Source organism: Vicia villosa, unplaced genomic scaffold (assembly GCF_029867415.1).
Source record: "Vicia villosa cultivar HV-30 ecotype Madison, WI unplaced genomic scaffold, Vvil1.0 ctg.001297F_1_1, whole genome shotgun sequence".
Lineage (NCBI taxonomy): Eukaryota > Viridiplantae > Streptophyta > Magnoliopsida > Fabales > Fabaceae > Vicia > Vicia villosa.
This window is the reverse complement of record NW_026705564.1, coordinates 235,963-257,077: the sequence shown is the minus strand read 5'-3', so window position 1 is coordinate 257,077 and position 21,115 is coordinate 235,963. Positions and strand designations below refer to the sequence as shown.

Genomic DNA, 21,115 nt, shown 5'->3' with positions numbered 1-21,115 from the left:
AGAATTTAACTCAGTATCTATAGCATCTTTTCAATTTTTCCAGTCATGTCTATTTTGACATTCATTCATAGTTCGTCGTGGTTCTGGATCATCATTAATAATTTCACATGCAATGAAAAATGAAAATATTTCATCTATATTCATACCTTTTCGGTTCCACAAATTTCCCGTATCAACATAATTAATTGAAATCTCAAGATCATTCTTATTTCTAGTTTCACTATCAATGATCTCATTTTCATCATCTTGTGCTTCTTCGAGAGCACGCTTTTCAATTTTGGACTTATCATTATCTAGTGTCTTTTCAATATCACTTCAATCATATTCACCTTTTCTATTCCCTTTCTTTTTCGGGGATTTTTGTCTTTGGATCTGATAGGTCGGCCACGTTTCAAGTGTGCCTTAGATGTACTTGCTTCATTATTTTGATTTGAAATCTCAATCCTAGCTAGGACATTTATAGCCGGTACATGTGACTTTGTTACTCTTTTCAAATCAGTAAATGAATCTGGCAATTCATTTGCTAAATCTTGTAAGTGAACTATTTTCTTTACATTTTCTTTCCACGATCTATTATATGGGTCCAAATGTAATAAATGAGGTACATGCCATGTTATGTCATTTTCTGATTTTTTATTCTCTCCCCCTAGAGTTGGAAATATTGTTTCGTCAAAATGACAATCAGCAAATCTTGCCTGAAAAACATCACCTGTTAAAGGTTCAAGATATCTAATAATAGATGGTGATTCATACCCCACATATATACCTAATCTCCTTTGAGGACTCTTCTTTGTGGTGGTGATATTGGGACATATACTGCACATCCAAAAATCTTTAAATGAGAAATATTTGGTTTCTTACCAATTGCAAGTTGATAAGGGGTATGTTTATGATCAGCACTTGGCCTTAGACGGATGAGTGCTGCAGCATGTAAAATTGCATGACCCCAAACAGTAACTGGTAGTTTAGTTCTCATTATTAATGGTCTAGTAATGTATTGAAGACGTTTGATTAATGACTCAGCTAAACCATTTTGTGTATGTACATGAGGAACAGGATGTTCAACAGTAATATCAATTGACATGCAATAATTATTAAATGATTCAGATGTAAATTCACCAGCATTGTCAAGTCTAATTTTCTTTATAGTATAATCAGGAAATTGAGCTCTAAGTTTAATTATTTGTGCAAGAAATTTTGCAAATGCCATATCACGACTTGACAACAAGCATACATATGACCATCTACTAGAAGGATCAATTAATACCATAAAATACCTGAATGGTCCTGACGATGGATGAATAGGTCCACATATGTCTCCTTGAACTCTTTCAAGAAATGCAGGTGATTCTGTCTGAATCTTTCCTGGTGAATGCTTTGTTATTAGTTTGCCAAGAGAGAAAGCTTCACATGGTTTATCATCTTGTGTAAGTCTTAAACTTTTCAATGGATGACCATGTGTACTTTCAACTATTTTACGCATCATTGTTGAACCAGGGTGACCTAAACGGTCATGCCATAAAATCACAATTTTGGGATCTTCTTTTACTACTAAGTTGCATTCAATTTCATGTATATATGTGTAATGTAAACCAGAAGGCAATTTTAGTAGTTTTTCTAAAATTTTCTTCTTTCCCAAAACATTAGAAGTAATATTAATATATTTCATATTACCTTCAGTTGCAGTTTCAGTATCATATCCTTGACGATATATGCCATTAAAACTCAACAAATTTCGCTTTGATTTTGAAGAGTATAAAGCATTGTTAATGAAATTTTTTGTCCCATTTGGTAATATGAACATAGCATTACCTGTTCCTTCAATCAAATCTGCAGGACCTGAGATTATATTTATTATACCTTTAGTGGGATTTATTTCAGTAAAATATTTCTTACTTTTGAGGATTGTGTGTGTAGTTCCACTATCTGGAATGCAAATGTCTTTGACATGTTCCATGTATAACCTTCTTAAAATAGACATAAGATTAAATAGAGTAAATTAACAACATATTTAACATTATTATTTCATGCAAACATAAAATACATCTTAACAACATACAAATGCTTAAGTTGATACATATTTCAAATATAAAACAAGCACACCAAACATTATTCAAAATACATATTTTAAATAGTTACTTAATCAGTTTCACCTCCAACAAAGTCAGCAGTCTCAAAATAGGTATTATTGTTTCTGGGTTTTCAATCTCATTAAAATTCACTTCTTTTCCCTTTTCTTCAACATATGTCATTGATCTTTTACACAAGTGTTCTGGTGTTCTACACACCTTAGACCAATGGCCTTTCTTTCCGCATCTGTAGCATATATCTTCATAATTCCTTGAGGGACCTTCTTGAATATACTTACCATTTCCTTTGCGATTCCAATTATTTTGGTCATATCTGGGGGATCTATAATTATTCATATGACCTCTTCCATGTCCTCTACTACGAAAATAGTTTCGACCGTGGAAAAGGTTTCGACCATGATATCCTCCTTGATTTTGACCATCAAAACGAGCATGACCATTATTCTCATCAGAACGAACATGACCACCACGTCTCTTAAGACAATTAAAGCCACCACGCCCACGATTAAAGGTCGTGGCATTAATTTCAGGATATGGCATTGTTCCTGTGGGTCGTGTTTGGTGGTTTTTTATAAGGAGCTCGTTATTTTGTTCTGCCACCAGAATGGCTGCAACTAAATCAGAATACTCAGTGTATTCCCTCATTCTATATTGTTGTTGTAATAATACCTGGGATGCATGGAAGGTTGAAAATGTTTTTTCCAATTTTTCCTTTTCAGTTATAGTTTTGCCACAAAATTCTAACTTTGCTATAATCTGGTGCATAGTAGAATTATATGCAATGGCAGTTTTGTAATCTTGGAACCGTAACTTGTTCCACTAATCCATTAATGAGGGTAATGGGACTTTCTTCTGATTTCCAAATCTTCCTTTAATTTTGTCCCATAAAATCTTGGGATCTTTAGCATTTGAGTATTCTGTTTGCAATCCATCGTCAAGATGGTGTTTTATTATTCTGTTCACTTTTGACTTTTTCTTTTCCATTTCTTCTGGGTCATCTGTTGGTTTTCCAGAATTGTCTCGTTCAAGAATTTTGTTAAGTCCCTCACATGAAAGGTACTCTATTAAATTGTTGTTCCAGGTTATGAAGTTCTCCCTAGTTATGCTTAGAATTTTGAATTGATACTTAAGATTGGACATGATTATATCTATAATTCAGATGAACATAATCAATATTTAAAAACTAAAAGAAATATCAATTTATTCAATCACAAAATTCATGATTACACATTATTTAAAACCTCTACTAACAAACCAAGCTATGATAAGTAATGGTAAGACGAGACTTATTATTAAAGCTACAAAATCATTACCTAATTCTTCATGCATAATAAGACTGAAAATTAAAAAAATGATTACAATGATAGTGATGAGCAAAATAAGAAAATCAGCCATTTGAAAAAAAAATGTAGGTAGATGTTTTGAGAATGATGTGAAAATTATGAAAGAAGTTGAAGTATTTATAGAGGTAAAAATGGTTGTTATATTACCGTTGGGTAAAAGGAAAAAGAAAAAGAAAAATGTTGATTAAAAGAATATTAAACCAAAAAATAAGTGTGTTGAATATATATATATATATATATATATATATATATAGAGGAGGGATCAAATTACACCCGAAGAGTTACACCACGAGTTACACTCGTTCAATAACTACATCTCGAAATAATATTTTTTAAATTCAACCGTTGGATTGAAACATAATATCATATAGATCATTCCTATAAAGTTTGAGCTTAACCTATAATGATTTACTATGTCATTGAATAACATCAAAATTAACGTTATATGAAAGCTCATTTTGACGTTAATCTTTGGATATCTTGATGATATAGTAAATCATTATAGATTAAGCTCAAACTTTATAGGTATGATCTATATGATATTATGTTTCAATCCAACGGTTGAATTTAAAAAATATTATTTCGAGATATAGTTATTGAACGAGTGTAACTCGTGGTGTAACTCTTCGGGTGTAATTTGATCCCTCCTCATATATATATATATATATATATATATATATATATATATATATATATATATATATATATATAACCGTTATAAGTGTTGGAGATGAATATAATCTATAACATATAAGCTAAATGAACATATCTGCAAATGGGATTAAGACCTCCACTAAAATATAAAAGTTAGTGTTTGCATTAGGAGTCTCAGACTTCCATTAAATATAAAAGTTAGTAATTGCATATGGGGTTTTTAAACCTCTACTAAATATAAAAGTTAGTAACAGCATATTGTGGTTTTTAAACCTCCACTAAATATAAAAGTTACTAACGGCATATGGTAGTTTTTAAACTTCCACTAAATATAAAAGTTAGTAACAGCATATGGTGGTTTTTAAACCTCCATACAAAGTTTATAATAAAAATAGCCACACTAGTTATAAATCACTTGACTGGTTGCCAGTTTTCTATAACCGGGGCAAAATAAAAAATAAAAAAAAGAAGATTAAAGTGATAAGTATAGAATATATACCTAGTGTAGTAAACATTTCTGATAGAAACAATCGTGCTGATAACGTGTTAAAAATACTGAATACAGAGAGATAGAAGAGACTGATAGTATATAATTTCTCGTAAAACGATTGGTGTTTTACATATACCACGAAGTGGTATTTATAGTATTGAGGTTTCATCATTTGCTGTGCATATATGTTACTGTGCCAATTTGAAGACTGTTCATTGGTATTTCAAAATAGTTGTCATAATGATTACTTATTATTATAACAGACAACAAATTGAATCAGAAGAGACATTTTATACATTGTATCAAATCAAACTAGTCAACAGATTGAATCAGAAGAGACATTTTATACATTGTATCAAATCAAACTAGTCAACAGATTGAATCAGAAGAGACATTTTATACATTGTATCAAATCAAACTAGTCAACAGTGAAGGCACCCTTTGCAAAGAGATACATAAAGAAACCAAATATGGATGTTCCCTTCAATCTTACATCGAGATTTATTTACATACACAACGCCAACAGACATCAAGGTTTGGAAGACAGCCTCAAATTTGTTGACTCAGCCAGGGAATTTGTTCCAGACACGATATAAAAAGAACGCAATTTTCGTGTGTTGTCCGAAAGTACGCTTCCAGAAAAATCGTGTCATTCTGATACACTTCCGATCCCGAAACCATGTGGGGTGAGGAAAGTTTCTCCCTAACTCATCTGCTTGCGGAAGGCCCGAAGTACATGCAAATTGGTGGATTAATCCTCAAAATAGAGAGAATCGCTGAAGGAATAGTCCATATCCCATCACCACATATCAAACCAGAAGCAACAGCTCCAGCATAATTTTCTGAATCTTTTCTATTCACTTGTTCCCACACAAACAATATTACAGTTCCAATAAACATATCAACTGCAAAGTAAGCACCAATGTAGAAAGGAACTGCCATTGCCATTGGAATTGGAATGTACTGTGAGTATTTCTTCGGAATCACGTCCCTTAAAAGATTGATAGCCAATGCCGCTGCAAAGAAACCAGCGCACATTTCCATGCAATATTTTGGAAGCTCTGAGAATCCCTCGACACCAAGAATGGCCATTTCCCTGAATATAACCGCGTATGGTGCTTTGTATGGGCCATCAGGTGATCCTATATCGAATGCAGTCCAGAACATCCAGAAAGTGAGGGGAGCAATTATACAGCCCATGGCTGTTCCTATCAACTGGCTCACGAACATGGATTTTGCCGACGAGAGTGTGAGGTAACCTGTCTTGAAATCTTGCATGAGATCGGCTGCGGTTGAAACAATGGACATCATCACAGCACAAGACGCTACACCTGCAATTACCCCTCCGTTTGTACCAACTATTGCCGCAACGATGAATAGACCAATCTTGCCGTATGTGGATGCAAGACTCCAATCCGTGAGCCCTGCGCCGTAAGAGTTGCAAAAGGCAAGGGCGGGGGCAAGGATGTAAGAACATAGAACCAAGTACCATTTGAGAGGAGGGAAAATAGCTGGTATTGTTACGATGGATATCGCTGCCAAGCCTACATATCCAGATGCTGCAAACCAGGATGGTATCCCGTCCTTCAAAAATATTTCATCCCTTTTCTTTTCTTCTAAGTGCAGTTCAGAACTATCGCCATCTTGAGAATATGAATATGAAAGAAAAATAAATTAACTTCTATGTTCAGAATTTGATTACAATAATAAAGGAGAAAAAACCACGCTAAGCAACAGAAAATAGTAAGAAATGTATTCGATTTTACTCACCAGGAACCTCAGTCACAACAGGAAGGCTGTTCTGTTTGGATCTTGTCCTCCACATCTCCCTAATGGTTATCACTATAATTTTAACTAGATTGTAAAGACCGTCTCCTAAGATAATGGCAATAGATATAAATACCTGCACAAAAAATGATAAGGATGTAAAATACTTACAGCAGAATCACATTTAAATATATCAACTAACCAATGCAGAAAGGAAAAAATGCTGGAATACTAATGCTTAGTTTACAAGAACACCTTTGAATATGGACGCAAAGATGATAATGAAACCTTTTTTAAAACACAAAAGCTAGGTACAATCCCAACACAACTTGTTTAAGAGAAAATAAAGCATAACTACAGGCATAGATCACAACAAGTAGGGTTGGCATATAGATAATAAACCGATATCCTGCAAGTATACTTGCTTTGCCATACCTTGTATCCATAAAGACCTTTAAAATCATTGTTACCAAGGTCAGCTGGATACCAGTCCCCAGAATGCTTGGAGACGAAAGGCCACAGAAAGCCCCATGAAATAATAGCTCCAAGGAAAGCAGAGCAATTCACTATATGGGGGCAAATAAGACCACATCCAACATATGTTGGACTGAAGTCAAAGTAGAATCTGCATGAAAATAACGGAGCGTTAGTATCTGGAAACAAATAACACATCAGACACGGCACTTACCACCAGTCAAGAATAAAAATGCATTCGCTACACTACTATAAAGTTTGACGATGTATTAATGAAGAAATGTTCCTTTTAAGATGCAGCTGACAGGGAAGTTGTTGCCTCTGTGGGCATTAGGATATTCATCCTTTTGCAGTTATCTTTCATTTTCAGAAATAACACTATTATTCCAGTATTTGTGCATTTTAATCCAATTCTTCTATATTTATATGAAAACTGTTTGATTCTGTTATATCTTTTGTTATAGGTATTGCTTATATATAAGCACTTGTATGACAAGTGCTTATATATAAGCGTTTAAGGTGATTGTTCAAACAAAGTCTAAATTCAATTCAGATGAAGGAAGAGAAGGCTGAAAGTAGAAGAGTCTTACGTGTTCTTGAATAGTGTCAAGCCAAAGCTAGGAAAATTGTCAAATCCACATGAATCTCCAATCCCACTGAAGAACCACTTAAAGCAGCTCCAGAAGAAACTTATGCTTAAATATTTTCCAAGTTGCCGAACTTGGTTCCTGGAAGATTCTCATAACAAGAAAAATAATAATAAATAAAAAAACAAGAAAAATAGTAACAAAAACAATAGATGCATAAAAGCTTCTGAGTGGTCAAATTATTATACCCTGCAAGTTCTGCTCCAGATTTTGTATGGAAACTGTTAATTAGCATTGCTGTGGCTGTTCCACTGGGATATGTAAGCTTATAATCCAAGACCATAACCTGAAATTGCATTACAAGAGATTAAATGCATTGGTAAAGGAAGTGATATATCATACATGTTATAGATTGAAGTAAAAAAGAGGTTACACCTATATAGAGAAGTACAAAAGCATTAACCAAAATATGCGCTCCCATCAATTCAAATCTTCTAATCACTTGTGTCATTAGATGCACTACTAAAATGATTCGATTTTTGTTGAAAAAAATAGAAATTTGCAAACCCTATGTATTAAGAATGAACCAGAAAGATTACCTTACGAAGTGGCACAAGACTAAAAAGACCAAGGAAACTGACAACAAACATGAAACCGATCATCCATCCCAAGCCGGGATTTTTAACATCTTCAGCTCTATTACCAGGATAATCCGGGCCAATGAGTTCATATGTTTTTTGATCCATAGCAATCAAGGATGAACCAAATCCCCCTGCCAATAATATCACAGTCAGTAAAACTAAACTATGTGAGCAGCCACAGTCTAGCTTTCACAACTTTTTTTACTTTTGCATACAAAGATTTTGAGTTTTTTGAAGCTCTTAAAAAGATAGATTCCTACGAAAAACAAACTTGAAGATTTAGTCCATGAGGTGTCAACTAAGTAGTAAGTTGTAACCTCCAGGAACAAAGTTCGAATCTCTTTTTAATTAATGATAATTTCTTCCATCCCCAAATTTCTTTTTAAACTCAAATATTTTGAAACAAACAGACTCCTGCTAATTCATTCTCATACCAACATAAAAATTTATAAAAAAAAATATAAGCAAAAAGAAAAATAGAATCGAAACTCTAACTTCAAATATACTATAGCTCTTCAAGTTAAAACTGGAAGTAGAAAGTAATATCCTCTCTTAGAGTGTAGAGTTCAACGGAGTCCTGAATTTTAAGTTCATGCCATGGATAGAAAAGGTTCTAATTAAAACAAACATTACCGAAATACACATCTAACTAGATAACTAATTTTCTCATTGAACCTTCTTTTTTTAAGCCTTGGTATTTGGTATGGCTTTTTTTTTTTACATCTAACTCTATCAATGAAAAGAGATTTCATATTAAGGATTGTTGGAGGGGAAATGCAGAACAATATTACTAGTATCTTTCTTCTTTTCTGTTCTCAAGTTACATTAGTGCCTCCTATTTGTTTCAGAAAATGTTTTGTTTTTACTTTTTATCATAAATCGATCACATTGTCTTCATTTTGTTTTGTTCTTTCAAAACAAGAAACATAATGAAAACATTGTAGCAATTTTGTAATTAAAATTTAAAAGTGAAATCAAATCAACAAATGAAATGAGATGAGTCGTCTGAAAAACAAAGAGATCCTGAATTTATTTCACAAACTCTACCAGCCCCTCATCTTCAAAAACCTAACCACAAGCAAGAAACATATTTTTCACAAAAGCACCAAGCTCATGCAGGACACAACACACGAAAGAAAACAGAACATCTATAGATCGACCCACCATTATAACACTCAAATCACTTACTTAGAGATCCTCTACAGTCGGTCCTACAATGCAGCAAGCCGTAGGCCGTTCTCTAAACTCAACGGCCAAGCCAACAGATGTTGATTCAATAATTCAATTGGCAAGGAGTTGGTGCATACCCGCAAGGGCTTGAGGTCAACTCCACCTGAACCTGGAATCCAACTCACTTAAACTTTCTTATCCCAAAGAAAACTCAATGGTCTACTATAAGAAACACCATAAACTAAACCAAATCATATAAAAATTATACAACACCAACCAAGCCTTATCCCACTAAGCTGCATCAGTTGCATGGATCAACTTCCGCCATAATATTCTATCCAGAACCATGTTTTTCTCCAGAGTCATTAAAGAACTCTGGATCTTTCTTATTAAACAAAACAGGCAAGAACCCAATGATTCAAAAAGTGAAAAGAAAAGATAAGTGTACCACTAAAAGCGAGTCCATAGCAAGCAACAACACAAGTCTGAATAACTGTATTCTCCTGCCTAGTAAACGGCTTAGTAAAAACTCCAATCTTCGTCAACAACCCAGTCCACGTCTTCACAAAGAAAAACCCAAGCAACCCAGCAGCCACATTAAGGGACGGAATAATCCCAACAGTGAGATTGAGTTTATGAGTTATAATACAAAACAAACACCCCAATACACCACTCACAACCAACCCTCTAACCGTGATCTGTTCCTTCCATTCAGGAACTGGTTCGGATAAAAATTCACTCTTTGAATTGGTGGCTTGTGGTTCTTGAATCAAGGGTTCTGTGATGTGATCGATTGATGTTGTTTCGGTACCCATGGTGATGGGTTTGGGGTGAATCTGAGATTCTGAATGGAAAGTTAGGGATTTGGATATGAGTGACAAGGATCCAGCTAGTGGATCGTAAGGATCTCACTTAAAGATGCAGCGAATGGATCACCTCTATAGATAGCAAGATCCAGCAAATATATTATCTTTATGAGCGGCAAAAATCCCACTTAAAATCCAGCAAATGGATCCCCTCTATAGGCGACAAGTAATCCCAGTTAAGGATCCAGCGAATGGATCGTCTAAATGGGCGGCAAGAATCCAATAAATTGATCGTCTCTATGAATGGCAAGAATCTAGCGAGTGGATCGCCTCGATGGGTGGCATGGATCCCACTTAAAAATCCATTGATTGAATCCCCTCTATGAACGGCAATGATCCTTGAAATTTTTAAAAAGTTTATATAATATGGCAAAACAATATGTTGATATTTCAAATCAATTATTATTTTTATTTATGTACTTGATAGTTACTCTTTTTTACTAATAAAGTTTATCATAGACAAACTAGGGATGTCAATTGCATCTGTTAATGGGGATCCCTGTGGGGAATATCTGTGCGGAGATCCGAAGTTGGGGATTTTTTTCCCGTGGGGATGGGGATGGAGGGAAAAGTTCCCCCGATAACACTTTGGGGCGGGGATTGGGAAAGTATCCTCCCCGTGGATTCCCCGACTCCGAAGATATATGTTAATTTATATATTTTATATATTATATAATTATATAATTTTACAATGTATTAGAAAATGAAGAGTCATTAGAAGTTATATATTTGTCACACATAATCAACCACTAGCGCTGGACGACATCGGTATTGTGGTAGTAAATTAGTGGAAGCACGGTAGCAAGAAGTTATGTTACTATTTATTTATTTTTACATAAAAAATATTAGCAACATCAAGTTGTTTTGCTTTTTTTATTTATTATTGATGCAAGATGTATTTTGATTTTTTTTTATAAAATAAAGATGCAAATATATGCGTTTTAAAAAATACGGGAAAAAAAACAAAATACTAGTGTCATAGTTTTGATAAAAAAATGTAGAAATTTTCTTAAGATTCGATCTCCGTGGATATCCGTGGGGATCTGTGGGGATGGGGATGGAGGGAAATATTCCCCCGTGGCGGGGATTGGGGATGGGGATGGGGACTAAATTTGGGGGCGGGGTGGGGAGTGGAGAAGCATCCTCCGAACAATATCTGCCCCGTTGACATCCCTAAGACAAACTACTCTTTTTAATAAACAGGCTACTCTTTTTTACTAATAACATTTATCATTGACAAAATTATAAAGGATAAATGTGTAGTTAATTTAAAAGTAATTTTTAGACATGTTACGAACGAATTGCAAATTTACAGATTAAACTGGTATAACTCACCCAGACCAAATTATTGGTCTAAAAATTGGTTCAAAACTCATGCGACTGCGAGTTATACAGACAGGTTTGCGGTCCATATATAAACAAACTAATTCTAGATAACAACCTCTTCCTACTTCTCAATCATATGTGAAAGTGATGTGAATTGTGATTCAATATAGATGAAATCATAGAAGTGGACCTTTAGTTTACTTAGACCACTTATGAATATGTCATTCTGAGTCACAAGAGCATTTTATTATATGCAAGGTCTCAAAAATTAGGTTGTTTTTGATGATGAAAATCTGATATTCTAAGGTTGCTAAGCTAAGTGAAGGTATATTTGAATTGGTGGTATGTGATAGACTGAAATAGAGTGGTAAATAATGTGATTCTCTTGTTTAGAATGACAAGTAATGGATGGAAGGGAATATAATGGAATCTATTCTATCTACTTCTCCATTTTTTTTAACTTAATCTAACTTGTGGAGTGTGTGCAATGAAATTAAATGTTATGAATATAAAGTTTAAGGGAGTAAAATTAGATTCAGTGCTCCAAAAGAACTTTAACTTGATATTAAAAAAAGTAGATAATAAATAAATCATAAGAGACATTTTATACATTGTATCAAATCAATGTAATATAACTAATCAACAGTGAAGGCACCCTTTGCAAAGAGATACATAAAGAAACCAAATATGGATGCTTCCTTCAACCTTACATCTAGATTTATTTACATACACAACGCCAACAGACATCAAGGTTTCGAAGACAGCCTCAAATTAGTTGACTCAGCCAGGGAATTTGTTCCAGACACGTTATAAAAAGAACGCAATTTTCGTGTTGTACGCTTCCAGAAAAACCATGTCATCCTGATACACTTCCGATTCTGAAACCATGTGAGGTGAGGAAAGTTTCTCTGTAACTCAGCTGCTTGCGGAAGGTCCGAAGTACATGCAAATTGGTGGATTAATCCTCAAAATAGAGAGAATTGCTGAAGGAATAGTCCATATCCCATCACCACAAATCAAACCAGAAGCAACAGCTCCAGCATAATCTTCTGAATCTTTTCTATTCACTTGTTCCCACACAAACAATATTACAGTTCCAATAAACATATCAACTGCAAAGTAAGCACCAATGTAGAAAGGAACTGCCATTGCCATTGGAATTGGAATGTACTGCGAGTATTTCTTGGGAATCACGTCCCTCATAAGATTAATAGCCAATGCCCCAGCAAAGAAACCGCCGCACATTTCCATGCAATATTTTGGAAGCTCTGAGAATCCCTCGACGCCAAGAATGGCCATTTCCCTTAATATAACCGCATATGGTGCTTTGTACGGGCCATCCGGTGATCCTATGTCGAATGCAGTCCAGAACATCCAGAATGTGAGGGGAGCAATTATACATCCCATAGCTGTTCCTAACAACTGGCTCACAAACATGGATTTTGCCGACGAGAGGGTGAGGTAACCTGTCTTGAAATCTTGCATGAGATCGGCTGCGGTTGCAACAATGGACATCATCGTAGCGCAAGCCGCTATACCTGCAATTACCCCTCCGTTTGTGCCAACTATTGCCGCAACGATGAAAAGACCAATCTTGCCGTATGTGGATGCAAGACTCCAATCCGTGAGCCCTGTGCCGTAAGAGTTGCAAAAGGCAAGGGCGGGGGCAAGGATGTAAGAACATAGAACTAAGTACCATTTGAGAGGAGGGAAAATAACTGGTATTGTTACGATGGATATCGCTGCCAAGCCTACATATCCAGATGCTGCAAACCAGGATGGTATCCCTTCCTTCAAAAATACTTCATCCCTTTTCTTTTCTTCTAAGTGCAGTTCAGAACTATCGCTGTCTGAGAATATGAATATGAAAGAAAAATAAATAACTTCTATGTTCAGAATTAGATTACAATAATAAAGGAGAAAAAATCATGCTTATTAACAAGAAATAGTTAGAAATGTATTCGATTTTACTCACCAGGAACCTCGGTCACAACAGGAAGGCTGTTCTGTTTGGATCTTGTCCTCCACATCTCCCTAATGGTTATCACTATAATTTTAACTAGATTGTAAAGACCGTCTCCTAATATAATGGCAATAGATATAAATACCTGCACAAAACATGATGACGATGTAAAATACTTACTGCAGAATCACATTTAATGATTTAAATATATCAACTAACCAATGAGGAAAGGCAAAAAATGCTAGAATTTTTATCAAAGATCTATGTCTGTTCTTACTGCATAACTACAGGCATAGGCATAGATCACAACAAGTAGGGTTGGCATAAAGATAATAAACCGATATCCTGCAAGTATACTTGCTTAGCCATACCTTGTATCCATAAAGACCTTTGAAATCATTGCTACCAAGGTCAGCTGGATACCAGTCCCCAGAATGCTTGGAGACGAAAGGCCACAGAAAGCCCCATGAAACAATCGCTCCAAGAAAAGCAGAGCAATTCACTATATGGGGGCAAATAAGACCACATCCAACATAAGTTGGACTGAAGTCAAAGTAGAATCTGCACGAAAAGATTGCGGCGTTAGTACCTGGAAACCAATTACAGACCAGACATAGCACTTACCACTACCAGTCAAGAATAAATATGCATTCACTTCACTACTACAAAATTTGACGATGTATTAATGAAGAAATGTTCTTTTAAGATGCAGCTGACAGGGAAGTCGTTGCCTCTGTGGGCATTAGGAAATTCATCCTTTTGCAGTTATCTTTCATTTTTAGAAATAACACTATCATTCCAGTATTTGTGCATTTTAATCCATTTCTTTTATATTCTGTGAGTTTCTGTGAATCGGGTAAGCATAAGGGGGGCTCTCAATACAGCCTCTCACCCTCACGATGTAGAACTCGACACCTTAAGCATGGACAAATGCATGTAGAATAATACAGATATTTTCCCAACAATGAATCTGACTCTCTAGTATCATTGTAGAATTTATGCTTACAGCCTTATAAGCACTACCTGGGTCATGTCTCTAGTCGATGAAGCACTTTTAACAGACAGCACATATGACAGCACTTATATTATGTATATCAGTCATTCAGTGCTTGTGGTCTCTGTTACCTTGTTCATGCTTTAACCAGTTCCAAGCAGTAATAGAAAAGGCCAAAAGCAGCATACCCACTGCATTAGAAATCGACAACGGCATTTGAGTTGGCCTATGCCGAATTGCGTAATGAAGCTTAATATCACTTGGTAACTGCTTTCTGTTCTTTTCTCCTAACTCTACCTACTGTGTTCCTGTACAGGCCCGGCAATTAAATACTCAAGACAAGCACAGGCCATATTAAAACTATACATAAAGTTTTATCTTGCTCTTGATATAAAACCCAAGTTGGATCTGCCACTCTACCTCACTCTACAAAGTTTTATCTTCCTTGTGATATGAGATCCAACTTTGATCGGTCACTCTATGTCACTACATGCAACGAATCACGGACATTCATGTGACCGAAGAAATTCAACCCTCGTGTTTGTATAATGGTGGTGGTTAAGGGTTGAGTTATATCACCAATAGTTAGGAAGGTATCAAAATTCATAAACATAATTAAGTTGTTTCAGTATTTTCCAAGTCCAGAGAGATGTTCACCACGAGAATAAGTAATTTTATTTATTTAATAAAACAGTTTGGCTTTGTCATATTTTCTGTTATAGGTATTGCTTATACATAAGCACTTGGTGGTAAGGTATAGTAAGGCATAAGCACTTATTGATAATTTTTGGAAGATCTTATTAAAAAAAACGGATGACATGTCAATAAGCTATATAGGATCTCTTATGAAAAGAACTTGTAGTTTATAAGAAAACTGTTTGATTTTGTTATATCTTTTGCTATAGGTATTGCTTATATATAAGCACTTGTATGATAAGTGCTTATACTATAAGCATTTAAGGTGTTTATTCAAACAAAGTCTAAATTCAATTCAGATAAAGGAAGAGAAGGCCAAAAGTAGAAGAGTCTTACGTGTTCTTGAATAATGTCAAACCAAAGCTAGGAAAATTGTCAAATCCACACGAATCTCCGATCCCACTGAAGAACCACTTAAAGCAGCTCCAGAAGAAACTTATGCTTAAATATTTTCCAAGTTGCCGAACTTGGTTCCTGGAAGATTCTCATAACAAGAAAAGTAATAATAAATAAATAAAGACAAGAAAAATAGTAACAAAAACAATATACACATAAAGATTCTGAGTGGTCAAATTAGTATACCCTGCAAGTTCTGCTCCAGATTTTGTATGGAAACTGTTAATTAGCATTGCTGTGGCTGTTCCACTGGGATATGTAAGCTTATAATCCAAGACCATAACCTGAAATTGCATTACAAGAGATTAAATGCATTAGTAAGGGAAGTGATATATCATACATGTAATAGATTGAAGTAAAAAAGAGGTTACATCTATAGTATATAGAGGAGAAGTTCAAAAGCATTTATTCATATTGTTTCTTTATATTTTATCATTAAAGGCAGGGGAAAAGAGAGTGATCTTTCAAGTCAAGTGTATCTTAGACTTTATTAAATTTATTTATTCATATTGTTTCTTTATATTTCATTTTCTTTATATTACTTGAAGTTATTGTTGCAGTTCTGTTAAATAGCTTTTATTTAAAGCACATCATGTTGATGAATGTTCCAATATTAAACTTACTGTAAAATTTGCTCATTAAGTTAAAGTTAATTATTTGCATAGTCTATGGTAAGTATATAAATTCATATCTACTTTAGACACAATTCTAAACTCACATATTTTTAGTTAGTAGTTTATTAGTTAAAAAAAATTAATTAAAAAATAATATTCAATATAATCCGGGCCGGCCCGAATAACCGTCCGTAAAGGGCCGGGCTTGGACAACTAAATTATAGCCCGTTTAAATTCCGGGCTTTTTGGCCCGACCTGCCAAAAGCCCGAGCCTGAAGCGGGCCGGGTAGCCCGTTTTGCCAGCTCTAATTTTAATAGTAACTTAACTTTGATAAACAGAAAAGGAACAAAGAAAAAACAGAAATTTTACAAACCCTGTGTATTAAAAATGAGCTAGAAAGATTACCTTACGAAGTGGCACAAGACTAAAAAGACCAAGGAAACTGACAACAAACATGAAACCGATCATCCATCCCAAGCCTGGGTTTTTAACATCTTCAGCTCTATTACCAGGATAATCCGGGCCAATGAGTTCATATGTTCTTTGATCCATAGCGATCAAGGATGAACCAAACCCCCCTGTCAACAATATTACAGTCAGTAACACTAAATTGAGTGAGGAGCCACAGACTCTACCAGCCCCACATCTTCAAAAACCTAACCACAAGCAAGAAACATATTTTTCACAAAAGCACCAAGCTTATGCAGCACACAACACATGAAAGAAAACAAAACATCTAAAGATCAACCCACTCTTATAATCGTCAAATCACCTACTTACATCCTCTACAGCCAATCTTACAAAGCAGCAAGCTGTAGAACGTTCTCTAAACTCAATGGCCTAGCCAACAGATCTTGATTCAGTCGGCAAGGAGTTGGCCCATACCCGCAAGGGCTTGAGGTCAACTCCATCTTAGCCTACCTGAAATCCAACTCACCTAAACTTTCTTATCCCAAAAAAAATCCAATGGTCTACTATAAGCTGCACCATAAAACCGGAATCCAACTCACCTCAACGTTCTTATCCCAAAAAAATCCAATGGCCTACTATAATTAGCATAAAACCAGAATCCAACTTAACTAAACATTCTTATCCCGAAAAAAAATTCAATAGTCTACTATAAGCTGAACCATAAAACCATGAACCATTTCGGACAAATCTCAAACATGCACAAGAAAAAAAATTATCTTGAAAAGTTTAAGTGAGTTGGATCTTGATATGCATGCTTAGAGAACACTTACAATCTTACATAATACCCACCAACAAATCTATCTAAAATTTCAACCCAAGTAAGAACCCAATGATTCAAAAAGTGAAAAGAAAAGACAAGAATTTTACCACTAAAAGCGAGTCCATAGCAAGCAACAACACAAGTCTGAATAACCGTATTCTCCTGCCTCGTAAACGGCTTAGTAAAAACCCCAATCTTCGTCAACAACCCAGTCCACGTCTTCACAAAAAAGAACCCAAGCAACCCAGCAGCAACATTAAGCGAAGGAATAATCCCAACCGTGAGATTGAGTTTATGAGTTATAATACAAAACAAACACCCCAATACACCACTCACAACCAACCCTCTAACCGTGATCTGTTCCCTCCATTCAGGAACTGGTTCGGATAAAAATTCACTCTTTGAATTGGTGGTTTGTTGTTCTTGAATCAAGGGTTCTGTGATGTGATCGATTGATGTTGTTTCGGTACCCATGGTTATGGGTTTGGGGTGAAGAATTGAGATTGGGAATGGAAAGTTAGGGATTTGGATTTGGGTAAGAGATAGAATGAATTTGTGAGAAAATTCAGTTATTGGATAACAATAACGTGACGGAATTTTTGAGAAAATTCAGTTATTGGGTAACGTGACGGAATTTGTGAAGATAACGTTTATTAATTGGTTAACTGGTTTTTGCATGTGAGTGAGTTGGTTGAATCTCTCAAATTATTGTTAACTAGAATACAACCCACGCGGTGCGCGGGTATAATTAATTTTTTTATTAAAATTTTAATCATGCTCAAAATAGTTTTTTTAATAAATATGACTGAATTTTTTTATATAATATTTGATTCTATGAGTTATATACAAATAAAATAGTATTGTTTGAATGAAAAAAAAGTATAAGCACGAGATTTAGATTTCAACCACGACATTACTTCTTTATTTGTATAATCATGACCAAAAGCGCGATGATGCATTATGATATATGTTCGAGCCTTTCATTCTTGCTTAAAGTCGTTTACAAAAAATGGATTAGTCAAGAGTAAAATAGGGAAACAAGTATAAGAGAAAAATTATCATCACAAGAACCTTAGCAAATGATAAACAAGTATAAGAGAAAAATTATGTTGATTATTACATTTATATGTTAAAAGAAAAGAATAAATGGCAAAAACTGTATCACGAAATATTGTTGAAAGTATAGTGGAAAACTAGGAAATCTATATTATTTATAAGCAATGAAAGTAGGAAGAAAGGAAAGTTCGCCGTAAAATCTATTTATATTGCTCAGTTAACTTCCATGCGATCTCAATCAAGAAACAAGGAGTAGTGTATTTGTGTTATCAATAACCCTAATCGAACCTCGATTTGCTTAAGTATTCAAGAACTCTAAAAAGGTTGGTTTTACCATCAAACCTAGGCCTACGTGTTGAATTCCCCCTGCGAAACATTGAGGTTACAAGAGAGAAATTTGTGCACATGTTCCATGGCCACCTGCCCCTAATCACCAATATTCTCCTCTTCCACGAACTGAAATTGGCCCAAAAAGAGCACGACAATAGTAGAAAGCGACCCAACAAAGACAATCCTCGCTTCACCAAATATAAGTAAGGACTTGTGGACAACTGTTTTGGATCGACCAAAGCTCCATAAAGGAAGGTCCAATTGTAAGACTCAATATAGAATATCCATGTAGAAAACATGTAGGACCCTCAATGAAAGCCATACATTTGTTCTCCATATCTAGTACATTATTCGTCGTTGGATCTGATCAATTGATTCCCCGCATCTCACATCGGGTTAGATGAAAGTGGTTTTAACTGTCTACCATATATAAGCCCAACGACGTGCCATTTCAAATATTATTTTACTTCACTCTCAAAATACTTCGCTACGATTTCATTAACTTGCGTGTTAGATTGTTAACCTTGCATGTCTTTCCCAATGCGCCACACCAAAATCTCTCTCTGAAAGGGCTTATTTCCTCTGTGTTACGTATTTCTCGTTCCACCATGGAACGCTCTCCTCCATCAATAAGCTCATCTCTTACACTGACACGGTCTGAGATGTATTCCTAGGCAAACGAAAGTCTACTTCTAATTATTGTGTATATCATGGTAATAATTTAATATTTTAGTCGGCAAAAAGACAACCTACATTATCACAAGCTATCGTGAAGGTTGAATACACAAATTAGCTAATGTACTTTCTGAATTATGTTGGGTTAAAAATTTACTTCTGCAGCACATTGTCGTGTTTCAAAAGCATTTTTAGTCTATTGTTATAACGTCAGCTATGTGTACCTTTATGAAAATTCTACATTAAACACAATGAGATGGATATACACTTTGTGCGTAAGAAAGCTACATGCAGCAGTTTTAAATGTTTTCTCACTTGACCAAATAGATAACATTTTCACGAAGAGATTTTTGACTTATGATTTTAAAATAGTCTCAACAGACACATTATTCTTCAATTTCTACTATAAAGTGTACTCCCTCCGTTCCTTTTTAAGTGTTGTTTTAGAAGATTTTTTTTGTTCCTATTTAAGTGTCGTTTTATAATTTAATGTTATAATTTGTCATTTATACCCTTATTTTCTTAATAACTCCACCTCAAATTTTTCAATTAGTTATTGGAAAAAGAGTGTGTGATTGAATTTATTTGGAAAGAGAAAAATAAATAAGGGTATAATAGAAAAAGTAACTCTAATAATCCACTATTTTGGTTGAAGAGTTTTTTACTAAAACGACACTTAAAAAGAAACGGATGGAGTATTAAATAACTATAAACATTATTATCAATTATTAAAAATAGCATTGTTATTGTTATAATAATAAGAAATTATTATTACCACTTTTTTGAAATACTAATGAACAGTACATATACAAATTTTCAAACTTGTAATAATGACATGCACACAGTAACCAAAGCCATATCATTATATATAGCACCGCTTGGTATGTGAAAAATATAACATTGCAATCGTTTCTACGAGAAATAAGATACTACCAATCTCTTCTATCTCTCTGTATTCAGTATTCTTAACACGTTATCAGCACGATCGTTTCTATCAGAAGTGTTTACTACACTAGGTTATACATGGAACATGTCAAAGACATTTGCATTCCCGACAGTGGAACTACACACACAATCCTCAAAAGTAAGAAATATTTTACTGAAATAAATCCAACTAAAGGTATAATAAATACAATCTCAAGTCCTGCAGATTTGATTGAAGGAACAGGTAATGCTATGTTCATATTACCAAATGGGACAAAATTTGTCATTAACAATGCATTATACTCTCCAAAATCAAAGCGAAATTTGTTGAGTTTTAATGACATATATCGTCAAGGATATGATACTGAAACTGCAACTGAAGGTAATATGAAATACATTAATATTACCTCTAATGTTTTGGGAAAGAAGAAAACTTTAGAAAAGCTACCAAAACTGCCTTCTGGATTACATTACACATATTTACATGAAATTGAATGCAACTTAGTAGTAAAAGAAGATCCCAAAATTGTGACTTTATGGCATGACCGTTTAGGTCACCCTGGTTCTACTATGATGTGTAAAATAGTTGAAAGTACACATGGTCATCCATTGAAAAGTTTAAAACTTATAAAAAAAGGATAAATCATGTGAAGCTTGCTCTCTTGGCAAACTAATAACAAAGCATTCACCAGGAAAGATTCAGACAGAATCGCCTGCATTTCTTGAAAGAATTCAAGGAGATATATGTGGACTGTTGGAAAAATATAGGATAAGTATTTTCAGTATCGTCTCCTCAGGGATTGATGCGATATTATCGCCGTTCTACA

The 21,115-nt window shown here is 34.6% G+C and overlaps 3 protein-coding genes across 4 annotated transcripts; all 3 read right to left on the bottom strand.

The window, feature by feature from the left end:
* Window positions 1–2,135: 2,135 nt before the first annotated feature.
* Window positions 2,136–2,855, bottom strand: LOC131634447 (uncharacterized). Its single transcript, XM_058905119.1, has one exon. The coding sequence runs from the start codon at window positions 2,853–2,855 to the stop codon at window positions 2,136–2,138; it is 720 nt and encodes a 239-aa protein (XP_058761102.1).
* Window positions 2,856–4,901: 2,046 nt separating this feature from the next.
* On the bottom strand, window positions 4,902–10,425 carry LOC131634452 (probable metal-nicotianamine transporter YSL6). Of its 2 annotated transcripts, none has more exons than XM_058905124.1 (7): window positions 9,665–10,425; window positions 8,005–8,177; window positions 7,654–7,751; window positions 7,409–7,546; window positions 6,780–6,969; window positions 6,348–6,480; window positions 4,902–6,220 (listed from the first exon to the last, which is right to left on the bottom strand). In XM_058905124.1, exons 1-7 carry the CDS (start codon window positions 10,029–10,031, stop codon window positions 5,286–5,288), a joined length of 2,034 nt encoding a protein of 677 aa, XP_058761107.1. In that variant the 5' UTR covers window positions 10,032–10,425; the 3' UTR covers window positions 4,902–5,285. The 2 variants fall into 2 exon arrangements, with proteins under 2 accessions (XP_058761107.1, XP_058761108.1); XM_058905125.1 differs by lacking the exon at window positions 9,665–10,425 and adding an exon at window positions 9,235–9,645.
* A 1,548-nt stretch (window positions 10,426–11,973) lies between these two features.
* On the bottom strand, window positions 11,974–17,985 carry LOC131634451 (probable metal-nicotianamine transporter YSL6). Its single transcript, XM_058905123.1, has 7 exons — window positions 17,411–17,985; window positions 16,478–16,650; window positions 15,644–15,741; window positions 15,398–15,535; window positions 13,743–13,932; window positions 13,384–13,516; window positions 11,974–13,258 (listed from the first exon to the last, which is right to left on the bottom strand). The coding sequence occupies exons 1-7, from the start codon at window positions 17,775–17,777 to the stop codon at window positions 12,324–12,326; spliced, it is 2,034 nt and encodes a 677-aa protein (XP_058761106.1). The 5' UTR covers window positions 17,778–17,985; the 3' UTR covers window positions 11,974–12,323.
* Window positions 17,986–21,115: the final 3,130 nt, after the last annotated feature.

Bases quoted from the DNA above. Each gene is read 5' to 3' on its own strand.
- LOC131634447 (XM_058905119.1), bottom strand. From the start codon at position 2,855: ATGCACCAGATTATAGCAAAGTTAGAATTTTGTGGCAAAACTATAACT.
- LOC131634452 (XM_058905124.1), bottom strand. From the start codon at position 10,031: ATGGGTACCGAAACAACATCAATCGATCACATCACAGAACCCTTGATT. The intron at 8,178-9,664 runs GTACACTTATCT...TATTATTGGCAG, and splicing joins CTATGGACTCGCTTTTAGTG to GGGGATTTGGTTCATCCTTG. The intron at 6,481-6,779 runs GTATGGCAAAGC...TTTTTTGTGCAG, and splicing joins AAGGTCTTTATGGATACAAG to GTATTTATATCTATTGCCAT.
- LOC131634451 (XM_058905123.1), bottom strand. From the start codon at position 17,777: ATGGGTACCGAAACAACATCAATCGATCACATCACAGAACCCTTGATT. The intron at 15,742-16,477 runs GTAATCTTTCTA...ATGCAATTTCAG, and splicing joins GTCTTGTGCCACTTCGTAAG to GTTATGGTCTTGGATTATAA. The intron at 13,517-13,742 runs GTATGGCTAAGC...TGTTTTGTGCAG, and splicing joins AAGGTCTTTATGGATACAAG to GTATTTATATCTATTGCCAT.